Source organism: Euleptes europaea, chromosome 12 (genome assembly GCF_029931775.1).
Source record: "Euleptes europaea isolate rEulEur1 chromosome 12, rEulEur1.hap1, whole genome shotgun sequence".
Taxonomy (NCBI): domain Eukaryota; kingdom Metazoa; phylum Chordata; class Lepidosauria; order Squamata; family Sphaerodactylidae; genus Euleptes; species Euleptes europaea.
Genome location: NC_079323.1, coordinates 26,836,226 through 26,860,038, shown reverse-complemented (window position 1 = coordinate 26,860,038; position 23,813 = coordinate 26,836,226). Strand labels below are relative to the sequence as shown.

Genomic DNA, 23,813 nt, shown 5'->3' with positions numbered 1-23,813 from the left:
AAAATACATGGAAGATCGTGTGATCCTTCAACCAGCATGCCTATTTTTTTCCTTTTTTTATTTCACAGATATACAGTTCAGATATCAGAATTTTCAGTATCTGAATTCAAACCATGGCTTTACATTGATTAAGCTTGCCTGAGTGTTTCTTTTTTGCTAGGAACACAGATTGTAAAAGGATCTTGCTAGCCTCCAGAGCACAAAGAAAATGTTTTCAAGGGTTTGGCAAAGGTAATCCCACATTGGCTTTGGAAGAGAAAAGAAAAGAAAAATGGAGAGATCTGGCAAAGATATCAACCAAATTCCTAGACATTGTTCTTTGCAACTTTACTTTCATAACTTTATTACTGATTTTAAAAAAATCATAAAAGGCAAATATATCTGTATATAGGAGGAGAAAAATCATCAAAATCAATAGCCATGTTTGAAGCATTTGCCTGACCTGTTACCGTATTTTCCTCTTTATATTTGAGAAGTGTCGTTGGGTGTCTCCCCACTTCTACATATGTACAAAAGAACAGAACAAATCTTTCAGAAAGATGTGGTAGAAATTCTATAGCACTGATCTTCCCTTTCCAGTTGTAGAGAGATTGTGGTATGTTGGACATCTGTTATACGAACCTGAGCTGGGTATGAAGTACTCGCACCAAAGAATCAATCCTGCTTTTATGCAGCCACTTTCTTTTAATGTAGGTGTGCCATAAAAACAGCCAGGTGGCCAGAAACTTAAGCAAGAGCTCACTCTCAAAATTTGTTAAGAGGCGATGACATTTCCCATGGTGCAGACTGAATTAAAATTAAGACAGGTCATTTGTATTAAGCACTTCAGGTTCCGTGAAGGCTTTACAGTATGGAATTCTCTCTTTGTAGTAATCCTAATGTGATCTGCAGCTGTGTGAATGACACATGTACAGCTCAGGATACTTGTGAAATTCATTTTACCCTGAGTAATGCCAAGGTATTCAATAGCTGTATGACATGAACGATTTAACAAATATGAAATAGCCATTGCTTGATGTCTTTAGAAAAGAAGACATTCACTGAGGTTTTGCACCCATAATTCCATTAAAAATGTAGTGAAGAGCAGCAGATCATCAGCCAGAATCTAAAGAACCTTATATTTACATATCCAAGAGGGCTGTTGAACTGTGTGTGTAGCTGCTCATGCCACTTAACAAAACACTTCTGGATATGCTCAAGCACTAGGGCTGCCAACCTCCAGGTAGTTAGCACGGGAGAAGTGGTACAAAGAAGCACATAGATGGGGTACAAAGTAGCAAATATATAATAGGTGAAAATAATAAGAAAGACAAAAACAAGTGTACAACATAGAATCTTAACTACTAAGTTGCTAAATATATACGAAGATACAAGGTAAGTATGAAGTAATTTTTTTGGTGCAAAGCAGGAGGCAAAAATCCTCTTCTGGATTTCAATGATAACCAGGTCCTTGAGGATATCCAATTACAGGTATAAATCCAAGAAATGAGGGACGGCCGTTTCACATTCGTTTCTTCAGCCCCATAGCATGTCCTATATTTAGATATATTATTTTAAAATAGTACCAATATAGTTTAACCACCAACATCAAAATATAATAAAAAAATACATACTTACATTCATTTTGTAGTAAATCAATTACATAGAAAAATAGTCTGTTTCAATTCAATCTTCTACAGCAGCAGTGTAAACCAGTTCCCAATGGGATACAAGTATGGCAGAAACTATTCCTTCTTACTCACAGTTAAATACAGAACAGGTGTTAGCACATAACTCCCCAAGCGCATCTTCTCTCCGAGTTACCGTATATACTCTACAAAAGGAGAACCTACTGATGCTGACAACTACCGTATGCTGTTTAAATCATATGAAACAAGAAAGGTCATTTTCAAGATTCAGACCCCTAGGTTTAACTGAATCAAAAAGATGGATGAAAAAAGCCTCTTTCTGTCTTAAAATTCTTTCTGTATTACTTTTATCAAAGGGTTTTCCTTTTAAATGCCAAATGACAAAAAAGCGGAGGTCATTTTCAGAATGGCGAGCCGCAATGAAATGGTTGACTACCGGGGCACTGGAAAGCTTCGCGCGTATGCGTGCACGATGTTCTAATATTCTATTTTTGATGGGTCTAATGCTTGACCCGATGTATAAAAATCCACACGGGCAGAGAAGGCAGTAAACCGAGTTCTTAGTGTTACAATTCGTAAAGTCACACAATTCGAAAGTGAATTGTTTGTCAAACGGACAAATCTCCTGCCGGTGGGGAAGAGGAATCTGGCAACCCCCACCTATCAGCTGGTGGTCAGTTGTAATAGTAGGAAATCGCCAGCTACCACCTGGAGGTTGGCAACCCTAGTGTTTGTCTGATTGCTTTCTCTCATAGAAACACTGGCTGGATTTTTATACATCAGGTCTAGCATTAGACCCATCAAAAATAGAATATTGGAACATCGTGCACGCATACGCGCGAAGCTTTCCAGTGCCCCGGTAGTCAACCATTTCATTGCGGCTCGCCATTCTGAAAACGACCTCCACTTTTTTGTCATTTGTCATTTAAAAGGAAAACCCTTTGATAAAAGTAATACAGAAAGAATTTTAAGACAGAAAGAGGCTTTTTTCATCCATCTTTTTGATTCAGTTAAACCTAGGGGTCTGAATCTTGAAAATGACCTTTCTTGTTTCATATGATTTAAACAGCATACGGTAGTTGTCAGCATCAGTAGGTTCTGCTTTTGTAGAGTATATACGGTAACTTGGAGAGAAGATGCACTTGGAGAGTTATGTGCTAACACCTGTTCTGTATTTAACTGTGAGTAAGAAGGAATAGTTTCTGCCATACTTGTATCCCATTGGGAACTGGTTTACACTGCTGCTGTAGAAGATTGAATTGAAACAGACTATTTTTCTATGTAATTGATTTACTACAAAATGGATGTAAGTATGTATTTTTTTATTATATTTTGATGTTGGTGGTTAAACTATATTGGTACTATTTTAAAATAATATATCTAAATATAGGACATGCTATGGGGCTGAAGAAACGAATGTAAAATGGCCGTCCCCCATTTCTTGGATTTATACCTGTAATTGGATATCCTCAAGGACCTGGTTATCATTGAAATCCAGAAGAGGATTTTTGCCTCCTGCTTTGCACCAAAAAAATTACTTCATACTTACCTTGTATCTTCGTATATATTTAGCAACTTAGTAGTTAAGATTCTATGCTGTACACTTGTTTTTGTCTTTCTTATTATTTTCACCTATTATATATTTGCTACTTTGTACCCCATCTATGTGCTTCTTTGTACCACTTCTCCCGTGCTAATTTCCAAACCTCATGGTATAGGCACGGAGGTGCCCTTGTTTTTGATTTGCTAACCTCCAGGTAGTAGCTGGAGATCTCCCACTATTACAATGGATCTTGAGCCAATAGAGATCAGTTCACCTGGAGAAAATGGCCGCTTTCGCAATTGGACTCTATGGTATTGAAATGCCTCCCCTCCCCAAACTCTGCCTTCCTCAGGCTCCACCCCCAAAATCTCCAGGTATTTCCCAACCAGAGCTGGCAACCATACCAAGCACTGAGATGGAGGGGGCAATTGCATTGGGAATCAGGCAGGGGGTACTTACAGCCGATTCCTGACAGAAGCAGCAACCGGAGACGGTGTGGCCGAGATGCTTCCAATGAGGTTTCATGGCCGCTGCAAGGCTAAAAAAGAGAATTCAATAAATAAAAATTTGAAAATGGGGGAAAGCCCCATTGAAAACAGCAATGCTGCGCCAGCAAAAAGGCGGCATTGCACCGCTGTTGCTTCAGGGGGCGTTCCCAGGCCAAAAGGGGTATGGAGGCTCCCTAAAGGAAGCTCTGCCTCCCCCAAATGCCCTGGAAATGCCTCCCGGGCTGTCGACACATGGAGTTGTGCTGGGAGGATGCTGCGCCAGTGTCCAAGGACCAAGGGGCCAGCACAAGCACTATGCTGGCATCCATGCCATTTGGCACAGTGCGAGTGGAATGGACGCTGGTATAGGGGTCAAGTCGCCTCCTAAGGTGATTCAGCCCCAGGAATGGGCTGTTAGCCTGCAAATATTTGCAAAAAGTTCTTGTGCAAGTTCTGGTTCAACTGCAAGCAAACCGTTGGATTTGATTTCATTTTGGGTTATAATGCTATATTTTATTTATTTATTTATTTATTTAAAACATTTCTGTGCTGCTTTTCCACCTAAAGAGATTTTTCAAGGTGGTGAACATCAAGACATTAAACATTTAAAATATAATAATGCTTAAAATGCATATGTAAAATGTACATGGGTAAACAGCTCTTCCATGACCTAAAGATGTTTTCCATATCAAAACAGGCAACTATGGACCCATAGAAATCTAAAATAATAATAATAATAATAACAATCATAACAATGACAACAATAACAATAATAATGTATTCTGTAGCTAGAAATAAAATGATCAATTCTTCAGTATTTGGTAAAAGAGCAAAGTTAGATATTTGGGAATATTTTTGTTGTGTGATATAGAATGCATTGATAGTAGTCTTTTTTAAGAACAAAGGAAGTAAAATCAAACTGGCTATATCAGTGATTTGGAAAATATATTAGTATATAATGTTTTGCTAAGTTCCTTTTTTTCTTTCTGTCATTTTTTATATGGGTTAGTCAAAAGGTAGTAGTGCCAATACAGAGAAGACACAGGAAAACATCCAAAGGAACCAAAAGTGAAATGTTCAGTCCATCTCATTGCTGTTTCAAAATCACTCTCTTCATTGGGGGTTAGTACTATTTAAACTGCCCTCACCTGGATGACACAGTCTCTTCAGATCTTGGAAGCTAGGCAGGATCAGCACAGATGACTACTTTGATGGGAGATCGCCAAGGAAATCCAGGGTTGCTATGCAGAGGCAGGCAATGGCAAACCACCTCTGATCAACTCTTGCCTGGAAAACCCTGTGGTCACCTTAAGTTAGTTATGACTTGATGACAGTTTCCATCACCACTAGATCAACTTGCAAATCTCCATAAGAAAGACCTTCTGCTGCAGGAAAACCCTAGTTAAGAGAATGATATTGAAATGCATTCAAATGGATCTAAATATTTATTCTGGACACTTTTTGAGGTTGTCTCGTGTTGCTTCCTGTTTGCTTCTGAGCAAATTACAAATCAAATGTTATCACTTGTTTCCAGGGGAAAGGCCTGCTAGGCTTTTTTAAAAGTAAGGCATTATATAGTGTCCATCATCCCATCTGTTAGTTTCAGACGGTAGCTGTGTTGGTCTCCAACAGAACAGTTAAATTTGAGTCCAGTAGCATCTTAGAGACCAATAAAATATTTGGGTTATAAGCTGCCAAGAGTCAAAGCTTTGGGAGCTTTGACTCTCTAAAGCTTAAACCCCAAAAATTTTGTTGGTCTCTAAGGTGCTACTGGACTCGAATCTAGCTGTCCCTATATATTCACTTATTTATTTGTCTCTGGCAATACTTTTGAATAGTACAGTTTTGGACAAGTCAGTTACATGTTACATTATATTTATGCTGGCAAGAAATTTAAAAAAACAAAACAAATAGACCTTAGCCTTTTGAGAATCCAAACTAAGTTTAATGTGAACTATCTCTGATATAACACCACTAATTTTCGCATCTGATCTCATTTCAGTATATTGACAGGAGCAAATAAAAAACTAAATCTTTCAAAACTTACAACTAAAGTATTTCATAATACGTGCATTTTTGCATGAAATAAGGGATACTATGGAATTACAAGATTTTGATAAAAGGTTGGACCTCCAGACAATGCAAGATTCTGTTGGCTTTCAACGTGGGAGAAGATAAAACTAAAATAGGAAGGAGATCTAAATTTTCTGCTGAAGAAGAAAAACTGGATTCATTGAATCCATAGATAAATCATAGATAAATCACAGTGGAGATGGGAAGGTCTGTTTTCCTTAAGCCCAAGCACTTTGCTTCCCTTCCAGTTAACAAAATTGATTGTAGATACAATGTTTTCTTCTTCTTCAGTGCTATGAAAGGATTCTCCTACAGATTCAACTGAGTATAAGAATTTCACAGCTTTGGAACTGATGTGACCTTATACCAATTTTTCAAATTAACTTGTTTTATTAAAAAGTAATTTACAAAATAATGTTTAAATATTAATGTTTTACTTGGATTTGAGGGCACTGGTTTATCTGGCTAAAATGCTATTACAATGTTAGACAGTCTTTATTTGCTAAAAGATTAATATTGCTATTAAAATATATGAAGTTCAATTTTTTAAAGAAATTGTTTAAATCATGATGATTTATTGGTGATGTGGAGAAATATCCTACACCCCTGGATTCAAGTCCACATTATAATGAGTCCTCACTGTTCACGTGCTTATAGTGCCTTTCTGCAGTTTAACAGCTAGCAATTAAAAAGCTACAGGGGAAGAAGGCAGCTGTGCAAGGCAATTCAGTGCCATGATAGCTCTGGCAGGAGACCTCCAAGGAAGTCCAGGGTTGCTATGCAGATAGCTCTGGCAGGAGGAAGACGAATGGTTACCAGCTAATACTTTTGCCAAAAAGTCACACTTAGAGGAGAGAGATTTGGGAACTCACAGCTAGATTGTGTGTCTCTTCTTGTAGAGGAAGGGATAAAATGACTTACAAGGTTATAAAATCTCTGGGCATGGAGTTCAGGATCTATCCTGAGATCTTTTCTATTCCTAAGCATGTTCCATGAAGGATTAAGCCATGGACACCATCCTGTATTGCCCCTGATCTGGCCCTGTCCCCCCACCTTGCCTGTCCCCTGCCCCAAAACATGCTGTAATGTTTGTGGTACACAGTGAATGGGCTAATGCTGATGCCATAGTCAAATGTGTTGGCTCAAATGTTTTCTGAACTGGCTGAAATTGTTAATAGTATGCTAGGCAGAATAGACTATCTTGGAGTCCTTTGCAATGAGTAAGAAGTGTGTTTTAAAATAAAAAGAAAATAATATGCTAATGATAATTGCCTTGCTAGGGAACCTGGGAGTCAATCGTCAACTTGGTGCTATTGTTTTTTGGTCTGTTTTTGAATTGCAACATGCAATAAGGTAAATGTTAAGTCAGTCTAGCTGAAACATTGTTGCATCCATAGTGGGTAGAATACAATGAAGGAGAAGGATGGCTTTCAAATGTAGGAAATGTTTCAAATGTAGGAAAATACCTTTTTTATTTTACATCAAAGTCCTGTCCATGTTGGGGATATAGTTTGCCACACACACACACAGCCACACATCCATGTATTTCACTGCTTGTATCTTTGCTGTCTACATGCTGGGTGCCTTCGCAAAGTATGGTTTGTCAGTATATACATACACTTGAAGCAAAATACATGCACATGGCAAACAGCAAGAGTGAAGTATATTCTGCACAGGAGGTGCCTTCATATCACAGTTGAAACAGCCATAAGAGGTAAATACAGCGTTAGTGTTTATTCTCTTACTGGGTTATTAAAGACCCTGTCATTCTTGGGGAAACTTCAGCCAAATAAATGTGTAGGCAGAACTGGATTTTAACAGCATGTTCGAAATGTATTGAGTACTATGTGGGTATATAGCAATTAACACAAAGGTTTCACTGGTGGAGGTACCACCAAATTGGTGGTGGCAATTTTTCAACTTCAGCTGAACAAAGATCCATCCTGGCACTCCCACTGTTGACAATAAGGTGTGTGCTACCCAGGGGTAAAGGTTGAGATCACAGTTTGTATAACAGGGTTAAGACACACAGTTGAATTCTAGCATGTGGTTGCCTAAAGAAGTACTAGAGAAGGTCCAGCTAACAGAAGTGGCAGAATCATCAAGGTTATAGTAGTTGGGGAGAAGCTTTTGGAAGACGATGATTGTGGGACTTCTAAAATGCATAAAATGGTGGTGTCTTACAGAATTGTAGAGGGGATCTCTCTTGCAGCCAAGAACAGAAGGGAACTAAGTGGACTCATAGCAGATGATTTTGTGTGCAGGGTGCAGCCCGTGAGCCGACTCAGGCGACCATTCTGAGGCATATTGAAAGGAACTGGGTGATACAATCATCATGGTGGTTGGAAGAGGGAAGGAACATTGTTTTAGCAGAGGTATTCTGAGTTGGCCCTGACTGTATGGCTCAGGCTGGCTCAGTCTTGTCAGATCTCGGCTGCTAAGCAGGGTTGGCCCTGGTTAGTACTTGGATGGGAGACCTCCAAGGAAGTCCAGGGTTGCTATGCAGAAGCAGGCAATGGCAAATCACCTTTGATAATCTCTTGCCTTGAAAACCTTATGGGGTCACCATAAATCACTGTGACTTGAAGGCACTTTCCACCACCATTCTGAGTTATCTCTAAAAGGCTGGAAACGAGGATGTCAGGAAGGAGAAGTGAAGGTAGTTTCCAAGCCGGGGGTGGGTGGGCGGACACTGGGAAGAGTTTTTATCACTTATGTGCTGAGAATTTTTTGAAGTTGCATTTTCAAAAGAAGACCTGAAAGAAATGCTGAATTAGATTAGATGTGAAGAGTACAACAACAACAAAAACAACAGCGCAATATGTTTAGTTGTTGTTTGCAGGATTGCACACCAAGATTATCGAAGAGAGGACCGTCTGTCTAGATGATACCTTGCCATATAAACTATCCTAATTGAAGAATCTTTTTATAAACAATCCAATTTGTCTCCCCATCTCTTTCCCTCCCCAAATCTTATATATATTTTAGAGCTCTCAGCACAGTGGCTCCTCTACCTCACTAGCATCTACCAAAGTCTGCAGCTCCATGGATGAAAATGATGGACCTGGTGAAGGTAAGTGTTTGTCCAGTTACATACATATTCAAAACAAGAATAGTAACAAGGCTGCAATGGAAGTATTTTACTATAAACCTGAGGAAAGTGTTATGGGCATTAGATCAGTGTGAGGTCTTCCTCACAGGGCAGTGTCCTGTGTCCCAGGGTGGGGTATATATGTTAGAGTAACTCTCCTGGTCAGAGATCAGAGTCTGTCAGGTAGCCTCGAGCAGTGGTCTTGTACCTGTGGGCATCCTAGAGGGAAGAAGCCACCTAAGTCAGGAGGAAGAGGGGTGATACCTTTCAGTGGTTGGCATGGGTCCCCAGTCTGTTTTGAAAGACCCGATAAGGAGACCGTGGGGGCAGATAAGAAAGATTTTGAAGAAGAAGTGTTGTAGTGAATGGAGGTATCAGTGTGGGGAAGCTTGACAGAGAAAGGAGGATAGTAAGAAAGGTGAGGGGTGGGTGGAGAAGGACAACCACTTGCAGGAAAGTGCCAGAGAACAGAGGAGACTGGCAGAGGGAGACAAGTGAGACATCGCTGGAGGTGAAGTCAAACTGTTGTTGCAGTATGGAGAAGCAGCATAAGATCATGTTGACGAGAAAGGCTGAGGGAGGAGAGACTGCATGAGCAATGGGGCATGGGATTCCATGGAATTTAATATACAGTTCCCACCAAACCAGATAAAACTAGAATTGATGTTTTTTAATCATGACAACAGAGTTGCTATATCATTGAACAGTTATGTGATAATTCCATCCATGAGAATTCATGTCTTCTCCTCCACCTTTAGATAGGCAGTATCTTAAAATACTGTATGTGGTATGTACTTAGGGGCATGTCCAACATATTTGGGAACAGCTTTAGGGAAGAAATTACTTCTTGGATATTTGAAGCAACTCTTGTTGAATTCAGAAATTCCTTCCAACTGCATAGTAGTTCTTCTCCAGTTTCATTAGATTGGTGTGTATATTAACTAGATCATGTTTAAATTATTTTTATGTGAAACATTTATATGCCACATTCTTAGCTAAAATTCACAAGATGACTTACAATGACAAAATGGACATTACAATAAAACACATTTTGTAAATCAGAAGAATAAAATTATCAGCAGAATTTCAATAAAGTAACAGTAAAAAGCATACATAAAATCAGCAATAATACTAAAGCGGTCAGTAAATATCCCAACAGTTTTATTGTACACCTAGCAGTAAAAGCAGAGCATCAGATTCCATTGTTACATTACCTTTGGGAGATAAACAGTTTCTTTTAGGGTAATCTCATTTGTTCATAAGCATGCTTACCAATCTATTATCTTTATATTTTGTTTCTTCTAATAAGTTTGTACATGGAAATTATCCCATTTAATCCTTACAGAACCTCTATGAGATAGAAATTTGCACATTTTTTAATGTGTCGTTAATTTTAGCTTTAAGGTTTGTTCTTTTTCTGAATTTCTATTCAGAATTATTGCTGCTGTTTGTTTTCTTAGTTCTTCTGTTCGTTGTTTCAATGGGAAATACATTTCTGGCTGTAATATTTCTTCCTAATCTAATTGAGATGAAATTCTCAGATATTGTACCACTCATCAAAGAGACCTTTGTTGCCAAAGGTCTTCGTTGCCAAAGCCAGCATGGTGTAGTGGTTAAGAGCAGTGGTTTGGAGTGGTGGACTCTGATCTGGAGAATTGGGTTTGATTCCCCACTCCTCCACATGAGCTCCAGAGGCATATCTGGTGAACTGGATTTGTTTCCCCACTCCTACACATGAAGCCAGCTGGGTGACCTTAGGCTAGTCATACTCTCTCAGCCCCACCTACCTCACAGAGTGTCTGTTGTGGGGAGGGGAAGGGAAGGTGATTGTAAGTCAGTTTGATTCTCCCTTAAGTGGTAGAGAAAGTCAGCATATAAAAGCCAACTCTTCTTCTTCTTCAAATCTCAGAATGATAGGATAAAGTATCCCCATTTTATAGCCGTCTAAATTCTCTTTTTGCAGAGGCAGAGGCATTTGGTAAGCAATATGGGGTCTGTTTAGTATAGAGGCCTGTCATGCTTCATCTCATCTGTTCTGGTACCCGAGACATTTTTTATCCCAGCCAGGCTCAGATACCGAAAGTGAGCTGAATGGAGAGAAAAGATGCAGGGCCATGCTAGAAAACACAGTGACACAATCACGGTAAATTACAGTTTTCTTATAGCCAGGGCCCATTTAATGGGCAAACAAGTAGAATTGTGTTAAGACTTTCAAATGGGGGCCCACAGAGTTACAGCATCATATAACGATTATTGTCATTTTCCTTTGTTGTATCCCTATTCAGAACTCTGGGTTAAGCTAAATTCTATCCTCTATGTGTGTGTACATGCACACACATGTGGGCATCCTTGGCTTTCCCTTACAGTAATTGCCAGCATTTTTTTTGCATAATGTGTACAACACACTACAAATCAGTTTATAAATTGTCACATCGAGTAGAAAACCATGTGTTGATTATTGCTGTGAAAAACTAATCACACTTTTTATGTTCCACTGCTTTGAGAAGTGGAAATTTAATAGGTTTTCTTGAATGTTAGCATTTGGAAAAGGCTATACACAGTTTTTAACTGGTAAAAATGTAGTCCTTGTAAGTGGAGGTGTATGGCCACAACTTTTTGAAAAATGTTATTTGACACTTGCAAACTGGTTCTTGAGTATTGTTTGAAGAATAATGATACCCTAATAGCTACTAAAAACCAATAGCTACAAAACCCTTTTCTTTACTGTTTTGACTGATTGTGAATTTTTTAAGCATCTGGTGGCCAGGTTGTATATGACGGCAACATTATTGAGAACATTTGTTTAAAAACTAAATATTTAATACAGAAGGGAAAATAGCACTTATTACCCGACCAAGTTTATGGATGTCTCAGTTTACAGGAAGTAATAAAATAAGTCCTTGAGTGTTAGACTCCTTTTGTAGTGGATTTAAACTGGTGTGTTGAACTAAATCCAGTCTTTATTTGAGATTGGACTTCTCGTGAACAGATCACCAAAGCTTATTATAATTTAACAAAAAAGAGAGTCATGTGTTGTGGCATGATTGTTTGTAAAGAAGGTAAAATTGGGTCTGATTCTCAAAGGCTTAATTTTTCATACTTTACCTGGAGAAACCTGTTGGATTCTTGCAATATTGGCATTATGATTTCTCTGTCAGTAAAATGATCATGCTGATTCCAAATGGCTTCCAGTTGTCTTAAGCCATAGAGGTAGACTATGTATAATGTGCCACAGCTGCAGTGCCTTCTCTACCAATAAAAATGTACTAATGATTCTTTCAGAAGTGTTGGAGGAAGGCTTCCAGGTTCCAGCCTCTATAGCAGAGAGGTATAAAGTTGGCCGGACTATAGGAGATGGGAATTTTGCCATTGTAAAGGAGTGTATAGAAAGGTGAGAAAGATTGCTTTGTTATTACATTTAAAGTAACCATTAATGTTAGGCTGGTCATGGTTCACATCTTCATTTTTCAGGCTTTCACACATATGGGATAAAGTAATATGTGCAAACTGTAAAAAAAAAAACCTACTCTGTATATCTGGAACCACAGGAGTGATTCTGTTTCTCTACAAAAGAAATACATTGGATATTGAATGGTAATAATGTAGCTCAGGGTGGTTATACAGTTTGAAAACAGCTCCTTTTTCTGTGCTATTAGAATTTTAAAGGGCAAAATATGTGCATTCAAAAACCTTTTCACTTAAAATGCTAACAAAACAAGAAACCTGGTTTCAAAATCAAGAGGAGGTTGAATGGTCAAACCCCTCCACTCCTTTCCACGCACAGACCCTACATAAAGTGATGCTTGGAGTGATGAATGGACATGCATGGTCTCAACTGTTGTGCTGTAAGATCAAGATCAGTGCATAGGTATTTTCTTTGGGATTTAGCGTTGACTACATCATTCCAATTTCACATTGAGGTTGGAATTAAAAGTAAAGGTAAAGGTCCCCTGTGCAAGCACCAGGTCATTCCTGACCCATGGGTGATGTCACATCTCGACATTTCCTAGGCAGACTTTGTTTACGGCAGGGGTGGGGAACCTTTTTTCTGCCAAGGGCCATTTGGATATTTAGAACATCATTCGCAGGCCATACAAAATTATCAACTTAAAAATTAGCCTGCTATATTTGGTCAAACATTCAGCCAAGAGGCATGACCGGAGACAGCTCCGAGTATCTGCCATGAAGAGCGACTCGCTTTTGAGCTGTGCCTTTCCCAGCTGGGCCTGAGAGATTCAGGCAGGGCAGCAAACACAAGACTCAGTTTGTTGGGCGGTCCTAGCAGCTCCATAGCTAACGACTCTTCTTCAAGGGGGGAGGGGGAAGGTTCCCTTTCTCAGCAAGACAAACTCACATCCGCCTTGAATAGAGGCTATTCCTGTCCACTGGAGGGGGTGGATCGCTAGTCTTAGATCCTTCTGAGCTAGAGATCTGCCAGGACCCACAAAGGGCCAGACCAAATGATTTCGTGGGCCTTATACGGCCCCGGGCCTGACGTTCCCCACCCCTGGTTTACGGGGTGGTTTTACAGTGCCTTCCCCAGTCATCTTCCCTTTACCCCCAGCAAGCTGGGTACTCATTTTACTAACCTCGGAAGGATGGAAGGCTGAGTCAACCTCGAGCCGGCTGTCTGAAACCAACTTCCGTTGGGATCGAACTCAGGTCATGAGCAGAGCTTGGACTGCAGTGCTGCAGCTTACCACTCTGCGCCACTGGGCTCCTTCGAGGTTGGAATTACATTGTGCTAAATGACATCAAATTATGTTGTGCTGCTGAATTATGGATATGGAGATACTGGTACGATGTTTACCAGTAACAATGTTTGCTCTGAACAAAGGTCAGATTTTCAGAAACCATCCTGAGCTACATTATTACCATTCAATAGCCAATGTATTTCTTTTTTAGAGAAACAGCATCACTCCTGTTGTTTCAGATATACAGAGTATATCTATATAACCAAATGGAGATTGAAGGGTCGAATCTACTGTCTCTTTCCTTCACAGGCTAAGGCAAATTGTGGCTGTGATTACAAATTTGTATTTTGTGGATGTAGAAGTTGCTTCCTCTCTTCTGTGTGAGCTCTTAGATAAACGTTAACCATTAGCTGGGAAGGGAAGCAGTTGATAAATGTTGCTTATTTTCTAACAAGCCTCTGTATAGGCAGTCCCAACAATTGGATCAGCTGGAGAAGCCAAGTATGGAGCACCTATATGCATACACGATTGGGATCCTTCTTTAGTTCAGAATACTCATGTAGAGCCTTCTCTTCAGGATATCTACAGCTTCCAGTTGGTCAGTCTGGCCTATTTAGAGTTTTTAATCTCTAAACAACTCAGTAGGCATAAAATTCAACACTATATAAGCACAATACATGAAAAGTATTAACAATAATGGAGAGATTTAAACAGCCTTTAGGAATCATTTTTAATTCAGTTGATAAACAACTAAATAATTCTGGAGAATTGTGTGTTTCTTTTAGACATCCTTCTCATCAGTTTCAGAACCAAAATGTAAAATATTTTGTTTCTAAGTAAAAGGAGCCAAGTGGGTCAGTAAGTTTGGGCTGCGTTGTTGAGGTCTTCGTAGTGGTAATATAAATGTTTTATTCTCTGACTGTTCTAGTGTCAGTTATGAAATTGTGCATTTACTTGTGTGTAATGGGCTTATAAGAAACTAAGTATTAAAACACATTTAATACTTGGTGGTGAACATTTTAAAGAAAAAGGAGTTTATTATTTCCATATTTTTATATTCTGTTGGAAAACGTAAGTCAAACCTAAAAGCAGTTAAGCAGTTGGGTTAATTACCAAATAATATGAAGACTGTTTTTAGATGAAGTGTTGCCGTTATTTCAGCTGTTTTCAGAAGCCCTCTAGTGGGGAAAGTTGGCTTTTTAAAAATGTAACTGAAAGTACGATCCTTTGGAGAGTTACTCCACTTTAAGGCCCACTGGGTTTAGACTGGAGCAATTCTGTACAGGATTTCATTGTAACAGTGCAATGCAGAGTCCCAAGCACTGATGTCAATAGAAGAAACTGAGTGTGGCAAAGGGCACGTGAACATATGCAGGTGCTTTATACTCAAATCATTAGGCCATGCAACCTAATATTATCTGCTCTGACAGGTGACAGCGTTCTAAGATCTCAGCCGGGTTGCCTGGTCCTCCTTGGCCACCAGCAGGGAGGGTAGGGGTGCCAGATGTTAGGAAACGCCTGGAGATTTGTGGGTGGAGCCTGGGAAGGACAGGAGCCTTAGTGGGGTATAATGCCATAGAGTCCACCCTCCAAAGCATCCATTTTCTCCAGGAGAAGTGATCTCTGCAGTCTGGAGATGAGCTGTAATTCCAGGGAATCCCCAGATCCCACTGGGAGGTTGGCATCCTAGATCTCAGACAGGGAAAAGCTTTCCCCAGGCCTGCACTGAGATGCCGGTGATTGATCCTGGGACACACCGGGTACTAAGGGTGTCCTATGCTTCAATCTGTAAAGTTTTATTCCATTACAAAACACTGTATGAATTTTTTTAAATTAAAATTGTATACCCTGCCTAGAGTTGCCAGGTTCCTCTTTGCCACCGGCAGGAGTTTTTTTGGACAGAGCCTGAGGAGGGTGGGGCTTGGGGAGGGGAGGGACTTCAATGCCATAGAGTCCAATGGCGAAAGCGGCCATTTTCTCCAGGTGAACTGATCTCTATCGGCTGGAGATCAGTTGTAATAGCAGGAGATCTCCAGTTAGTACCTGGAGGTTGGCAAACATAACCCTGCCTCTTCAAAGCTTAACCGGAATGCCAACTAAAAAACCAATGATTAAACCATAGCTTTATTATATGAAGTAGATTGTTCTCTATTTCACAGGTATGTACTTCCTGCTTGTAGGCTTTTCAGCTTGAGAGAGCTGCAAGGCTAAAGCTTTAAGACTAAAGTGCACCACCCAATGTGTACATCTGTGTTTATTCGTTAGAAAAATTATTTTTATTAAAGCTAAGAAGTTCCATATGGATGTTTCCACAAAACAGTGTACCGTAACTTGGCCTTTAAATTTTTACATACCACTTCTACTGTTAATAATCTGCTTTATTCATTTTTCACTTTGGGAACAAGATAAAATGTGAAACAATTATTTCTACTTATCTGTTTTTTCCATAAGAGCTATAAATTGTATATACATGAAATATACTCGTTTTTAAGACACAAATTAAAATGGATACATTATCAATAAATACTTTATTGCTTTTGTTTCAACTGGGACTTTTGCAAACATAGTGAGCCTGGACACACAGGCATACCTAGGGTGGTTATTACTTTTAGGAGATAGGATGTTTGCTAATCTGTTAGTGGCTGTGCAATATAAATCTGGTTTTATGCCAGCACAACCAGAGTTTGATCTTTGATATCTCAAACAGTGCAATCCTTTAATGAGAGTAAACTCCACAGAGTAGCCCTGACTAGGATCCTTCTCTAAATATACTCCTTAAAACGTAATTAATTCCTTAAAATTACTCAACTGAACCCATATTAAGGACTTCTGGTAAACTGGAGCCTATTTCGTTTCTTTCTTTTGAACATTGTTTCCCAGAACAACATAATATTTTGGCACGCAGAATGGACCATCTCAGAAACATTGCCTTCAGCATTTCCTAAGCAATTGTTGGTACTTTACTTGGTGACATCAATACAAGGATATCATGATTGGGGGGGGCAGCTATTAGTATGAGATTCCAGTCTCTCTGGGGGGCATGGGAAGCTGATCAAGATGCCATGTGGGTATAGTAGCAGCATACCTGTGCTAATCAAGTATTACATGTCTTCTGAAAGGAGATGGCAGGGGAAAGGTCCATGATAGCTCTCACTATCCTTGCATCAATATTAGTAACTTTGATTGAAATGACTGATGACATTCATCCTCTTTTGCATTTCTCCTCCTTTCATTCTCTCTCTCTTATTAGGTCAACTGGTAGAGAATATGCCCTGAAAATCATCAAAAAAAGTAAATGTAGAGGAAAAGTAAGTACAGTAGATCTAGTGTGGGAACATATCTTCTGCAAAATATTTATCTTGAATAATTTTTTAATTTAGGGTAAAATGGGATTGGTGTTAAAATGGGATTGGTGTTAACAGTATGAATACATACAGACTGAGGTTAAGTTGGCAGGCGTTTAGCCTTGAAGTTCTCTTTTCTGGCAGTCAAGAAACGAAGGGCAGTTGCCTGCAGAGTGGTTAAACATTTGATTAACTATTTGTCATTTTAATTCCTGTAATTAAAGCATCTAATTTACATGCTAATTGGATACTTCTTAGAATTGTGAAACACAAATCATTACAATAATTATATATATATATATATAAAATAGATACTAGTGAGCAGTATTTCACAAAATAAATGGGCCCTGGTGTTAACCATTCTATAATTATACCTTTAAGTGAAGAATGAAATGTTTCCTTGCTCCTTGAAAAAATATGTTTTATAGTACAAGAATTTTAAAGGGGTTAAATGACTGACTGACTTTTCTGTGCAATAAAACCACAATCCTTTTCCCATTTCATTTCCGCCTAATCTATTTTTTTCCGGGGGGGGGGGGGAATGCTGTTGCCACTTTTCTGGCATTGGTGTAGGCATTCCAAATTAATCTGTGAGGGTTGTTGGCATATCCTCATTTCCCATCAAGCAGTAGAGGGAGAAGAGACACATACCGATTGGTTTCTTTTATCGATTATACACATTGGGAAGGCACAAGTCTATCAGTGGCATAATGGCTACATCAGATCTCCATGTTCAGAGGCAACATATCATTTAATGCTCGTTACTGGAGGCAATAATTGAGGGATTCTTGGGTCTCATACTGCAGGGTGCTTCATATATACTTACCTTCCCATTCTCTTCTCTCATTCAATGTGTGTTTTTTGGCAGGAGCACATGATCCAAAATGAAGTATCAATTTTGAGAAGGGTCAAGCATCCTAATATTGTTCTTCTGATTGAGGAGATGGATATGCCTACTGAGTTATACCTTGTCATGGAGCTTGTGAAGGTAATGCCTCTGCAAAATCTGAGCCATGTGCTTGCTCTTAGCTTGTCACCTGTGCACCAGGATTTCCAACACACAACTCTAACTCAACACTGGCAGGAGCAGACTGGGAAGTGAAAGTGTCCCTGGAGCATAACGAGTTGAGTGGCTGCTGTGGTGCTACAAGTTGGTACTTAAGGGGCCACTGGACTCCATGGTGCCAAAATGTTCATTGTTCCATCCTTTGCACCACCCCACAAAATGGCAGCAATGCAGGAGGAGACAATTGGTGAGCTAAGACCAATTACCAATGAAGGGTGTGGACCAAGTGGGCTCTGAGGCACTGGTAGAGTTGTTGGGGCTTGGCCACCAATGGCCCGCTAGGGCAGTGGCCCACTGGGAAATTTCCCTGTACTTTAAATGGCCAATCTTCCCCTGAGAACAGGGATTTGCAAGTGCAAACCTGCTTGGAGAAAGCTTGCTGGGGAAAATAAACCAGCATCTCTTCTTATGGATGTGTGTGTGTGTGTAAAGTGCCATGAAGTCGCAGCCAACTTATGGCGACACCAGCAAGGGGCTTTCAAGGCAAGTGAGAAGCAGAGGTGGTTTGCCATTGCCTTCCTCTGCATAGTCTTCTTTAGAGTTCTCTCTTCCAAGTACTGACCATGCTTAGCTTCCGAGATCTGATGAGATCAGGCTATAGCATGCCGCCTTCCCTCCTCTTCTTATGGATATGCATGTATATATCCATAAGTATATTAACGTGGAACTATTCTACTGTGAGACCATTGATTCATCTAGCTCAGTTTGTTTGTTTAGTCTGGTGGTAGCTCTGCGAGGTCTCCAGCAGAGGTCTTTCTCAAACTAGCTAAGAATCATTTAATTGGAGCATGCTGAGGTTCAATTGAAGAACTTCTGTTTACAATGTTCTGCTCCTCCCCTTCTAAAAATAGTATTTGATTACTAATTAACTTGTTTGTGTCTTTGGGGTTCTTTTTTTTAGCATTATTAAGTTAGGTGTAACACATTTACGAATAAAAATGTTGATTAAAACAATTAAAACACAAATTAATAGACTTTTTATGGCCGTAAAATACCAAGAGGTATTCTGGCCTGCAAGATAGTGTTATGCTGAGTAAGTTGGTTCTTCTGTTGTTAAACATGTGATTGAACAGCTAATTGAATGATTGCCATGTTTTATTTTTCAAATACTGAAAAAGTTACATACTTGGAAGGATGGGAATTGTTGATTCAGCATGTGCTGGCCGTATCCCTCGCACAGCATGCTCTGTTGCAACTGATTAACCATCTGCTGTGGGCTGGTTTCTGAAGACCTGAGTTTAAATCAAGTTCAGGTTCACAGATGGGAAAGATATTCAAGAAGTGAGGGCTTGAATGTAGCGGATAACCAGTCTGGCTAATGCAACTTTGCATTAATTGGCAGGGAGAAGTTGATATAAGCGGCTTTTGCTGCTGGAAGCCCACTCTCATTTCACGGCAAGCACGTCACTAGCTGTGGAAAAAGAGACTGAGTGTGAGGAGAGCACTTCATAAATACAAATATAAACACGTTGCAAGCCGTGCTTGGGAAAGGGGGAAAGGACCTGGTGGCTGGCAGGCTGCCACTGTACATAGTGAGACCAGATTATTATTCAAGCCTAGCACCGGTTTAGTTATTTTAACAAGCATGATTTATGATAGGGTTTTCCTCCTGCTGTTTCAGGATCTCATTTCAATTTCACATCAGAAAAGGAATGTTACAGCATTTATGTACAGCTAGTAAATAAATAATTGGTTACTGTCTTGCCTTGTGTGCACAGATGATGGTGTGCTGTTTTTGTTTTCAAATTGCATTCAGATGTTGATTCTGGAGGGGGGCAGGAATTAGGTGAGAAAACTAAAATTGCCTTCTTGGACAATCCCCTGTAATGGCAGGCAACCTGCTATATGAATTAGTCAAGCAAAGGTTGGCAGGTTAAGACAGCCTCCGCTGCTTGAAGTAAAACTTCGAATTTTGACACAAAGATAGTTGCCTGCAATGTTAACTTTTTAAGGCCTTGATTCAGACAGTATGAAATAAAATGCAGAGTGTTTTCAGTCACTCCATGGTGCAGCGACAACACTCTGGTGGAGGTGAGGGGGAAAGAACTAAAAAGTGACTGAGATAACAGGCATGGAGACCCAGATAAAGCCTGTAGAACAAGGCACCACAGCAACAGCAGATATATCTAGGGGAGTGAAACATGGCATTAAGCAGATTCAAAGGTTGAGAGGAAGTAGGGTTGCCAACCTCTAGGTACTAGCTGGAGATTTCCTGCGATTACAACTGATCTCCTGCCAATAGAGATCAGTTCACCTGGAGAAAATGGCCGCTTTGGCCATTGGGCTCTAGAGCATTGAGGTCCCTTCCCTCCACAAACCCATCCCTCCTCAGGCTCTGCCCCAAAAACCTCTCGCCGGTTGCAAAGAGGGGCCTGGCAACCCTAAGAGGAAGGCTAAATAAATAGGGGCATAGGTGAAGACCTGAAAGCATACAAGATGAGGGTTATGTGTAATGAGATGTCAACGGAAGTAAAAAATGATACTGTCGTCTTGCTTTCTCCTTGAGGCCTTGCCAATTTGCTGAAATTCTTCCATGTGGGATTTTGGAATATACCCAGGTACACTAGGGAATGGTATTTGTTTGCTGCCTTTGCAAAGTAATCTTCCAGAGGGAAGTGAACAAGTGCACTCCTAGACCTTAGACGACTCTTGGATAATCCATCAGTTTAACGCACAGTTTCCAATCACGATGGCCCCCAAGACTACTCTTTAGGAACTATCCACGGGTCCTTACCATGTTTCAAAAAGACACAAAGGAATATGGGCTGTTTTAATTAAACGGCAATCCTTGTCTCCAGTCCTCCAACTAGCACAGAGTAACCAATCATAATGTTTTATTTCTGCAAGCTGTATGAAATACAGAAGTGGGTCTTATCTGGCCTTCATTAAATTCTGAACAATAAAATCACTGGGATACCACTAGGGTTGCCAGCAAGAGGCAAGAGGCTGGCAACTGGCAGGAGACTCACTATTGGGAAGGGGGGCTCAGCAGCGATGCAATGATGTCACCCATGATACTCTACCATTGTGGCAAAATCTCTATGGTTTAACAGTAGAGTTTTGATTGAATGGTAGACCATTGCCAGTGATGCGATACGTCATTGCCGGTCACACCAGAAGTGACCTCAGCATGTCAGGACACCAGCGGTTCCTCCCCCATTTCCTCTCTCCAGTTTTTCTCCTTGAGTGGTGGTGGGAAGGGCCAGTGGAGGGTGGGAGTGGCAATCCTAGATACCACACAAATATACCTGACCTCAGACAAAGTAAATACACCTTAAATGACGTTTAGGAGGTCTTTCAATTGCGGATAATATCAAATGGTGGCGTTTGAAGTGCTCATAGAACTGCAACTGGTCTCCAGTCTACAGAGATCCGTTCCCTGGAGGAAATGGCAACTTCAGCAATGCATCCCTACTGAGCTCCCTCCCCTCCTCAAATTGTCCACCCCAGGCACCACCCCCAAATCTCCAGGAATTTCCCAAGCTGGAGTTGGCAACTCTGGATAGAGTTGGGGAAGGAGACTACTATGTTTGCTGTATCGAGCAATCTGTCTTGCACTACTTTTATGCTCAGTGGGTAGCCGTGTTAGTCTGTCTGCAGTAGTAGAAAAGAGCAAGAGTCCAGTAGCACCTTAAAGACTACAAAAATATTTTCTGGCAGGGTATGAGCTTTCGTGAGCCACAGCTCACTTCTTCAGGTATCTGAAGAAGTGAGCTGTGGCTCACGAAAGCTCATACCCTGCCAGAAAATACTTTGTTAGTCTTTAAGGTGCTACTGGACTCTTGCTCTTTTCTACTACTTTTATGCTTTTATTCTCTGTCTGGCTTTGCTTGTTTGTTGGTGACAGTTGTCACCTTCTTCTGAATTTTAGCTTTTATGAATTAGTTATTTCTCCCCACCAGGTCTGGTTGCTGAGCTTTACACAATACACTTATTTCTTGTAATGGGAACCTTCAAAGTCATGGATGGAAATTTAGATTAAATTGTATTTAAGGGTCAAAGTTTGACCCTTTAGCATTTCCTTTGCTTTAACATTTTCCTTAGTGACCCTCTGTCTGTTCATGTATTTGAACAGGGCCGTCTTCCAAGGTTCTGAATTTTTAACCCAGATCTTTGTTATCAGTACAGAGGGAAAGAGCATGAAGAAAGAACTGTGACTGTAAGGTTGCCACGGCAGCCTCAGTGTTCTTGCTAACTTACTGTTAAACTTAGGTAATTTAAGGCCTGAGAGGAAAATGGTGAATGTCACATCTGTAATTTGCCTCCCACAGTTAGAATGACATTGGCCTCTTGAACTTTTATAAGAGATATTCTTTTTTCTATTCTTAATTTTTTTATTTTGTGCAGATGTTTCTCACTGAAAAACTGTTACTGATAAAGCTGCCAGCAGCATTTCTTGCCGTTGCTCTGAGCATCAATAAGGGAAAAATAAAATAAATAGCCATCAGACAATGGTGTGATGTCACTTTCAGGAAAACTTGGATGTGATGTCACACATGTATAGGAATTAGACAAAACTCTGTGGTACCCTGGAAGTGACATCAGTTGTCTCCAGGAATCGCCTTGAATGTGACATAAGTCATCTCTAGGAATCGACCAATCCCTAAAGAAGTGTGTGTTATCATGAGTTTTTCTGGAAGTGACATCACACCATTGTCCGACAGCTACCCCTATGTCCTCCTCCCTCCCCCATCTCTTTCTGGTTGCCAGGTCAGGTTTTGTTTAAACTGGGCTACTATCTGTGTACACATTGCTGCTGTGTGCCACACAGATCCTTTGTGTGGTAGTGCCCCAGTTTTACCAAGCCGTTGTGCAAGTGTAAAGTCCCACTGGTAAGAAACACAGAATTGGTGGAAATTACCTCACCCCTTCAATTTGTGGAAATTTTAGCCTGGATCCAAATTTATGGCTATAATCCTAAGAATACTTTTTTTTGCAGTAAGTCCTGTTGACTAAAACCAGACTTACAGTGCATTCCTGAGCCTGGGGGCCGAATGGGCTTAGGGGGTGCCCAGACCCCAATGCCAGCGTCTGTGCCACTTGCGCCGTGCAAACTAGCATGGAGGCTGGGGGGTGGAGCTGCTGATAGGCAGACTCCTAACTCCTTTCAGGCTGGGAACACCCCCTTATGCTTCAGTGGTGCTGCACTAGGTTTTTGTTGGTGCAGCATCCCTTTTCTCTATGGGGCTTTTCCCACCCTTTTCAATTTTTAAGTTAAAAATGCCCTTTATTCCCCTGCAGCAGCCACAAAACCTCCTTGGAGGTGCCTCGGCAGTGCTGCAGCCATACCATCCCCGGCCGCTGCAGGGCTCGGGAATGAGCTGTTACTTCTCAGCAGACCTGCTTCATAGAATCATAAGAGTTGGAAGGGACCACCAGGATCATCTAGTCCAACCCCCTGCACAAGGCAGGAGATTCACAACAACCTCCCTCCCCCACACCTCCAGTGACCAGAAGATGGCCAAGATGCCTTCCCTCTCATCATCTGCCTAAGGTCACAGAATCAGCATTGCTGACAAATGGCCATCTAACCTCTTCTTAAAAACCTCCAGGGAAGGAGAGCTTACCACCTCCTGAGGAAGCCTGTTCCACTGAGGAACCGCTCTAAATGTTAGAAAATTCTTCCTAATGTCTAGACGGAAACGCATTTGATTTAATTTCAACCCGATGGTTCTGGTCCGACCTTCTGGGGCAACAGAAATTCAGATTGCTCCTTATGTGTATGTTACGTCTATGTTTATTTTATTTGTCTTCTAAATAAGATTGAGCCAAACTGTTATAGAACACATTAATTAGATTAAAGCTACTAATTAAAATTTGCTTTGGGGATAAATTTCAACTTTTTATAAAACATTCTAGCTACAACTAACATGTTTTAAAAATAAA

At 40.4% G+C, this 23,813-nt stretch overlaps 1 protein-coding gene across 3 annotated transcripts in view; it reads left to right on the top strand.

Annotated features, from left to right (window-relative positions):
• DCLK1 (doublecortin like kinase 1) overlaps nucleotides 1-23,813 on the top strand; it is a 222,570-nt gene that overhangs the window by 162,606 nt on the left and 36,151 nt on the right. For all 3 annotated transcript variants that reach the window (XM_056858370.1, XM_056858371.1, XM_056858372.1), the window contains 4 exons: nucleotides 8,721-8,805; nucleotides 12,106-12,214; nucleotides 16,768-16,825; nucleotides 17,730-17,849. In XM_056858370.1, coding sequence (XP_056714348.1) covers nucleotides 8,721-8,805; nucleotides 12,106-12,214; nucleotides 16,768-16,825; nucleotides 17,730-17,849 — 372 coding nt within the window. The remainder of the gene's footprint in view (nucleotides 1-8,720; nucleotides 8,806-12,105; nucleotides 12,215-16,767; nucleotides 16,826-17,729; nucleotides 17,850-23,813) is intronic.